At 40.1% G+C, this 8,362-nt stretch overlaps 1 protein-coding gene across 1 annotated transcript in view; it reads right to left on the reverse strand.

Annotated features, from left to right (window-relative positions):
• The window catches only part of mbtps1 (membrane-bound transcription factor peptidase, site 1), a 37,907-nt gene that overhangs the window by 18,423 nt on the left and 11,122 nt on the right, over positions 1-8,362 (reverse strand). The window contains exons 4-16 of the mRNA XM_015056085.1: positions 7,128-7,343; positions 6,911-7,021; positions 4,911-5,020; positions 4,673-4,789; positions 4,238-4,305; positions 3,840-3,942; positions 3,579-3,730; positions 2,312-2,473; positions 1,713-1,857; positions 1,363-1,551; positions 860-1,032; positions 631-746; positions 254-410 (exon numbers count right to left, since the gene is read on the reverse strand). Of these exons, the coding sequence (XP_014911571.1) occupies positions 254-410; positions 631-746; positions 860-1,032; positions 1,363-1,551; positions 1,713-1,857; positions 2,312-2,473; positions 3,579-3,730; positions 3,840-3,942; positions 4,238-4,305; positions 4,673-4,789; positions 4,911-5,020; positions 6,911-7,021; positions 7,128-7,343 (1,819 nt within the window). The remainder of the gene's footprint in view (positions 1-253; positions 411-630; positions 747-859; positions 1,033-1,362; positions 1,552-1,712; positions 1,858-2,311; positions 2,474-3,578; positions 3,731-3,839; positions 3,943-4,237; positions 4,306-4,672; positions 4,790-4,910; positions 5,021-6,910; positions 7,022-7,127; positions 7,344-8,362) is intronic.

Here is an 8,362-nt window from a genome sequence, read left to right on the forward strand (position 1 = left end):
AGTAATCGAGGTACTCGAATCATTCGAGGAATCGTTTCAGCCCTACTTCACTGCAATAAAAATGATCTAATGTCACTCAAGGCAGATATCTACTGTTATCATATGAGCCACGCCTCTTTAATGACATGTTTTATGATCGACCTGATTTTGAGTGATAACTCCAGCACAATACCAACAGAGGCAATTAAATTACTCATAAATCAGTCATTAAGTGTGTAGTTAGGCGTGTGTTAACTTGTTCCCAAGTTGTTACCTGGTGTTTTCATCGTAGAACTTGACCTTCCGCATCACCGAGGTGTTGTACCAGTCGCTGAAGATGATGAGCGACAGGCCGTTGTCAATGTCTCTCCTCAGCTTGGTGATCTCTTCAGGAAAATACTCTTCCTCACTGTCCACCATTAACAGTGTGCCTACAGCAAAACAAGAAATATCACCCTTAAATTCTTTAGAATAATAATAATTAAAAAAAATGCATCTTAAAAAAAAATCTACAAGCAGAAAAGTCGTTTTCAATTGCATGTTCCAGTTTTAATATTCATTAGGAAATCTGTCCAAATAAAAACCAAGAAAAAACATCCAGAAATGGTGAATCTATATTTTCGTATAGGTGTTGAGCTTCTATGTCCGTACCATACTGGCTGGCGTCGAAGCATGTCAGAGGTGCTCCCAGCACTTCCACAAAGTAGCCCATGCTCCTCAGATGCTGGTACATGTCCCTGAAGTTGGTGTGGATGTGATCCCCATTCCTGGAACCAGGATAATATCCACTAACGTTTAACCAAGCTGATTTACAGGAACAATCCGATAAAAACCTCTCACGCAAGATGTCAAAGATGAAGCAGCTTCTATAAATGCGTACCAGTCCAGTGGATCGTTCTTCATGCGGAGGTTGTCACGGGGAAAATAGCCGGGTGGGTAGCGCAGATTGTGGTACTGGTCCCACAGCACCCTCTTACTGCGAGGTGGAGTGGGCACGATCTTTACTTTTATGGGTAGCTTGACTGTAGACGTAAGCTCCCCTCCAACTTCTGACTGTGAAAAAGAAACAACATGAATAATAATTACAGCACATCCATACCCCTTTAAATGATCCATACCGGAGCTTTACAAAATATCTTTAAAAAATTATATAAAGGGCAAGATCTAATGGAATACATTTCCTACACACAACAAAAAAAGAAAGAGAACGAAAGCTATTGGAGGCTAAAGAAAGGACTACCGATGTGACTGCAAAACTCAAATAGCTAACAATAATTTCATAGTTCCATAAAGTACTAGTTTATATCTTGACTAAATCATTTAAAACTGGAACTCGGCTCATGTGGGAGTTGTTTTTACTGTAGTGTTTTTCCTCTGACTTACATCATTCTCTGCAGGAGAGGCGACTGTGACCATCACATGACCTTGAGCAATGCCCTCCCACGATGCAGCTTTCTTGGCCACAGAGATGGACACGGCCAGGTAGCCGGACCACGGCCACAGCACAGGTGAGTATGAGACGGCCACGTCGATGTTGTCACCGTTCTGAGGCAGGTACGGCTGCCAGATGGGCTGAACAGAATTAAGCGACGTTTATTGGCAGGGCTTAAAGTGAGGATGTTCATTACAAATATATAAAATATAAACCAAACTAGAATGTAAGATCAGCATAGCCAGTCCAGAGTTAACATAAGGACCTTGATTCCCATTTATTTATCATCTTGGTTGCCTACCTTGTCGACGATCCTGCCTGTGACTCCCATGCCATTGAGGATGGTTACGTTAACGATGGTGGGCATTCCTCCGTAGTAGATTGGCTGAGAGCAGTAAGGCCACATGTATGGACACTCTGTCAGGTCGATGTAGCTGGGAGAGAGACTGGGAGGAAACTTTACCAGTTAGACCAAACACAAGGCTGGAATCGAGCTGTGAAACAATATCCAACATCATGAGAGCAAAGATTAAATATCATGAGTTTGTGTACAGACAAATTGTTTCTCACACATGGATGCGGATTATAAGATTATTCCATATCCACATCAGTTTCTGCTTCTGATATTTACAGGGTGATAGTATAATAACATTAAAACTGCTCTTTAAAGCAAACTTTCCCTGCAGGTTCAGCATAAACATACAGTGAGCATAAAGTTCATCAAAGAGGACTCTAAAACCACTGGGTTGGTCTTTTTCAGAGTTACATCAGCTTTGGGTGTGTGTGAGTAAAAACAACATGACTTCAACAGATTCCTGCTCCCCGTCTGTGCACAACCCTCCGTTTCCTGCTTGAGTTTTTTGTTTTGTCGTTTTAATCAGTTCACACTGGTGCGCTCACCTGGCCTGGGGTCTGTAGCTGTTCAGGATCTGATACGCTCGGATCAGGTCCAGTTTCCCGTGGCCCTGCTCAAACATGTTGACCCCGGGCAGCCTGCGGGCCGAGGCAATCAGAGCCTGCTTCATGGAGGCGGGGTTCACCAGTTCCCGGTTGAGGACGGTGCTGCAGGAGGAATCAGAACAGGCTGAGTTCTCGTGACTCTGCTGGTGTCGGGTTCACCAGGTTGCAACTCGGAGAGGAGAATGTATGTGTCTGTGATGTTTAACGTAGTAATGCAAGCCGGCAAACTGGCTCAGTAACGGCTCTGCAACAAGAGAGCTTTTCAGTGTGTTGGGATGTGATACTGAAAGATGGGAAATAACACCAGAAAACAATCGGCAGCGTGCCTCTGCACTCATAAAGGATTACAAAGCCAGAGATAACGACAAGGTTAAGCTTCAGCAATCTGCAATATATATCCTGAAATGTTACACTGAGCTGCTACAATTCACACACTGTCTAAAACACTCTGCACAGGGATTCCTTGTAGAAATAATCTGTTATGTTAGCAGAGGGAATCAGTTCTGGCAGCTTCCTTTTCGGTGTCTAGCATTAAAAATGGCCTCTTTTGTCTCTGAGGAGAGAAATATCCCATTAACTACAATCATCGACACTAAATTTATTGGCTCTGTAAAAATCTGACATTTGGCTGTCAGAAACCAATTTCATCTTGTTTTCTGGCACATTTTCATTTGCACATTTCGTTCAAGTAACATTTCATTTGCAAACAAGAACAAGAGCAAAGAACAACAACAAATCCACCAGTAGCAGACTGGGTCAAGAAACGCCTTCTCAGTCCTTCACGTGAAGAAACTGGAAACAAGTGGAATGCTTATTTGCAGGAGTTAATTATCTGCCTCAAGCAGAAATGCTCAACTTTTACAGCATGGTGTTCATGTGTGACACAAGGACAAAGTGGTAGATGGATAGACCAATCAGGGCTCTGTATTTTGAGTGTTATTCTGTGTCCTCTTTTTTTCAATAAATGACATTTAGCAGGTGCAAGATGCAACCTGTTTTGCAACTTGCACCTGCTTGTTCTGTTGGCATTTTAAAAATCAACTTGCAATATAATTATAATTCAGAAGTGGAAAGCTCTAGTAGTGAATGTAGGCATTAAAACTTATTTAACTCTCTCTTTTGAGATTGTTTGGAGGGTGTAAAACTAAAATATCGTTGAGAAGACACAGCTTTCTAACAGTAGATTAATCTGGCTTAAGAATCTCACCTGGCCAAAAGGGTGACAGCACCTGCGACCACAGGAGAGGCCACGCTGGTACCAGACAACGAGCGGCATCCCTCCTTCAACCCCGAGCCTCGGACCCCTGAACCATAGGTCACGATGTCGGGCTTTACTCTGCCGTAACCCCCCGGAAGCTCCTGCACAAAGATACAATAATCAAACTGAACACACTTCTGCGTGGTACTAACTTTATAGAAAAATTGGCTGTGGACAAATTCTTTGGAGATCTGAATGTGTGTAACTTACCCAAGTTGTCATGCCTCTGGAGGAAAACCTGGCTATGTTGTCCTCAAAATCGATCCCCCCAACTCCAATCACATCCATCTGGTCGGCTGGATTGTTCAAGGTGCTGAAAGGCATCCCAAAATACATATAAAAAGCTCAAGGGAGACTTTAAAGGCTAATATTAATAGCACTGATTCCACAAGCAGCGGAAACAAGGCCCTCATGTCAGAAATGAAACTGGGAACTGTTGACCAACTAACTAACTAACTGGTTCCAGTGCTAGTTCACAGCTGGCCAACGTTCAGCTTCTCAGATGGTACAGCATTTTTCTAAGATCCACTGAATCAGTATTAACCAGATCAAAATGGGATTCCTTCAAAGAAGCACCGGCTGTGTGGGAGCTGAAAAGATGAACGTACCCATACAGAGGTCCGTCGTTACCGATAGCAGAAACCATGATCACTTTGTTGGCAGTCAGCTCCCACACCTGGAAGTCAAGCATACGAAACAATCGCAAAACAAGTTCAGGTGAATTTTTAAGCACATTTTAAACACAACAACAAACAGCATGATCTTTGATGGAATTGGTTTTCAATAAAAATTACTTTAATTTGAGGAACACATGCTTTTATGTATACATGAAGGTTTTTTATTGTTTGATTCAAGACTAAAATGTCCATTAATCTGATGATTTTTTTTTTTTTTAACTGATGCATCTTTTACAATATTACACAAAGAGGAACACCTTGAGAACCATGTTGTTTGACGTGTTTGAATCGACGGTTGACCTGCTATGCCTCATTTAGTTGTTGTAATAAAGAATACTTTGGGCGACACCCAGTTTTATGCTTCACCTTATCAACAAAAGGATGGTCCATGAAGTCAGGTCCACCAATGCTGAGGTTCAAAACATCAATTTTCTTCAGGATGGCGTAGTTGAAAGCATCCAAAAACCATGAGGTGTAGGAAACCTAAAATGTGAAACAGGCACACATTTTGGCTTGATCTGAGAATGAATTTTCCATTGCATTTTTTTTAGATGCAGATAAAATCAAACACTGGGCTTATATATTGAGCCTGTGCTGCAGGTACCTGGTTGTTTGTGAACACTCTGAAGATGTGGAGCTCAGAGTCGGGGGCGAAGCCCTGACACTCCCTCATACTGGCTATAACTCCTGCTACAAACGTACCATGGCCCAGGCCTGAAAAACAGGATGAACAGTCGATCACAATCTGAACTATTCAACAACAAGATGCTCAACCAGTCACACATCTTAACATGCCTCTGGGTTCACAATGCAGATTACACAAAATAATGTTTCAATTCAAATAAAGATTACTGATAATAATCAAGATTCCTAAATGTTTTATGTGAAAACTTAAAATCTTTCCAGATTCAAGTTTCAAGAGCTTAAAACACTTAACACAACAAATACAGATATTTCTACTGTGGTATAAGCTTTAAACATGAAACATGGACAAACCTGAAACTGGAAGGACAAAAACAAAGGAAGGAATGAATGAAGGGAGGAATAAAGGAAAGAATGAACGGCATAAAGACAGAAGAAGGAAGGAAGGACAGGTGAAAGGAATGAATGAAGGGAAGAAGAGAGGAAGGAAGGAATAAAGAAGAAGGAAGACAGCAAGGAAATAAGGAGAGATGGAAGGAAGCAAATAAGGAAGGAAAAAGGATGTAAGCAAGGAGAATCAAAGAAAGGAAGTAAGGAAGGGAAGGTCATAAGGAGGAAGGAAAGATATAAAAAAGAAAGGAAGAAAAGAAATTATGTAAAAGAAACATTCAAACAAAAGCACAGAGAATAAGTCTAAAGACCCGAATATGTTTGGATTTTCTCATTTTCCTTTCCATCCATATTCAGTGAAAAAACAAATCAAGTTTCAGACATTTCCATGAACGACTGCCTGAACAATGGGCAATAATGGAAAAGACCCCCAGCCCAAAAATTCAGTAAAACTGGAAAAACCCCCTTCTGCTTCTGGGAAACGAGCACAAGTGACATAGAGGACTGTCCTGGATTTTATCAGCTGGAAGTTTAGAGCAAAGCACAACTTGGCCTTCGGTCAGAAATACACAATGACCAAGGTAATCAGATTACTTATAATCAGCTGTTAGGTGTTGTGAAAGGCCAATGTTCAGAGTTGTGCAAAGTTTCATCTAACCAGAACTAGGTCAAGGTTCAGCTCAGGCAGATTAAAATGAACTAGTTCATGAGCTTACTGCATAAATAAACTAGTTTACAGCCATATACTATTTTTATTACCTTAACTTGTTCTACATTCTGTGCTTTAATATACAAAGGGCTTCTAGACTGAAATTTCAGTACATTTTCATTACATAAAAAAGCCAAAATCAATACAATTAAAATAATTATGACACCTCATCCTTTAACACAATACTTTTTAATGTTTTGTTGGTGGTTAACTTCTGTAAAATGTTTAGACAACTTCTGCTTTAGACTAAATATGTTTTTTATTTAGTTTTTTTGTCTAGACTATATGCTGAGTTTGAAATATTAACTATGCAGAATCAGCAGCAAGCATGTCATAACGTTAGGGTCTGTTGTTTTACTCTACACCAACTAGTAATGTTTTGCCATGTAATGGCATCATTTCAGCCAAAAACAGACTGTACCCAATCTCAGGAGGGACTGAATTTGATTTTTCTAATTTTGAATTCTGTTTCAGTGTGGTTTGATGTCAGGTACAGACTGGGTCCAATGTTCCCAGTTAATTTAGACAAGGTTGATTTTGATCTATCAAACACTGCAGGGAGTTTGGTGATTTTTATTTTAGCTTCCATCACACATGTTTCTGTCAAAATTATTGAAAATGACAACAACAAAAAAGAAGTTATAAATCAGAGATGCCTGCTGTGTGGGAAGAAGCGAGATCAACCAGTCCTGTGTAAACAGACTGAGAACAACAGCCCAAACAGTCTTACCATTTCAGAATGAAAGAAATACAGACAAAAGAAAGACCTTGAAAACCCCCAAACATTATTATTCTAAGCTTCTCTTACCTTTACAGTTAATAAAATAAGTAATCATCTGACCTAAAAAGTTTTTTCTCCTTACCATCATCCAGAGTCTTTTCATTGGTCCAGTTTGTTCTTTCCTTCACGTTCTTAAAATGTGGATGCTTCTCACTCAGACCTGTGTCAAAAACCGCTACCTTTACACCAGAACCTGCATGCACACACACACACACACACACACACAAAAACTTTTATTGGAATGAAATGTAAAGATTATTATGTTTCTTTTTCCTTGAAAGTACAAGTCACTTTCGCACCTGTGTGTCCCATCTGCCACAGTACATCTGCCTGCAGGATCTGAGCAACGTGGCGGGGGATGGCACGCAGCAGCCGGCGGCTGGAGTGGCGGCCGGTGGCGTGCCAAAAACCCGAGCCGAGCGACAGGCTGGTTCGCCTGAAGGGTCGAGAAGACTGCCACGACTGCCATTTTTGGGAGTCGTGTGTGCCGTTGCAGGGTGCAGCAGGTTCAGGTGCTACAAGAAAAAAAGTTAAACAATGAACACAGAGAGCAAAATTACAGTTTTAATCTCAATTGTTTTTTGGAGCATGTCTAACAGTCAAATTCTCTGTTATTAACTCGCAGACATGCAGCCCATCTTTTTGTTAGCATTATTAAACTGATCTCATTCTAAACACTGCCATTGTAATGTATTCATATTAAAATGTGCGACTGATCACAGATGCCAAATTTGAAATCATAATCCGAGTCACTGAACGAATAAATTATCATCAGTTGATTATTAAGCAACAGTTGAGCTCTGCACGTCTTTTTGAGGCTTTTAAAGCAGGAGTCAGAAACCAGGCCAGTACGAGATCCTCGTGGTAGCTTAATGCTGAGCAACAATACAACATTTACATGGTAATACAGAAAATGTATAGCAATAATGTATAACATGATCTTATTTTATTTAAGACATAACAGCAAACTTTAATATGAAGCTATGATTCTCAAAAGATATATTAGCTAGAAAAGTCAGTGCAAGTTTAAAATAAAGTTTTAGATGTTTGATAAGCCCTCCGACCTCAAGTTTTCACCACAGATGTTGGTTATACAGATATTACCAAAAGTCTCGCAGGTCTAATTTTAATGAAAGATACTTCAAAGTACTGACTCAAAGAGGCTGAAAACATATTCATGCAACTCCTTTTAAAATTTTTGTTTGTAAAAAATTGACAAAGCCATATCCTGTTTCGCCTTCACAAGTATGAACCACTTTGTTGCTCTTTCACATGAAATAGATTGAAGTTTGGGTTTGTTATGTAATAATAGTGCTGGGCAATAAATCAACAATATATTTTACAACAGACACAAGTTCAATATCAATGAATAATACGTCTGATAGAATATTTAATAAACAGAATATTTATTGAACTCCAATACAGAACCGCACAGCATTCTGGGAGATGTATGCAGGAAAGGGGCTTTAGCCGTTCAACCTCTCATTATCGATATCGACTGGTATGAAATGCTTGTCATACTAGGTTTTTCAGA

This window comes from Poecilia latipinna, unplaced genomic scaffold, assembly GCF_001443285.1.
Source record: "Poecilia latipinna isolate Pla-1442-1.1 unplaced genomic scaffold, P_latipinna-1.0 Scaffold1353, whole genome shotgun sequence".
NCBI lineage: Eukaryota > Metazoa > Chordata > Actinopteri > Cyprinodontiformes > Poeciliidae > Poecilia > Poecilia latipinna.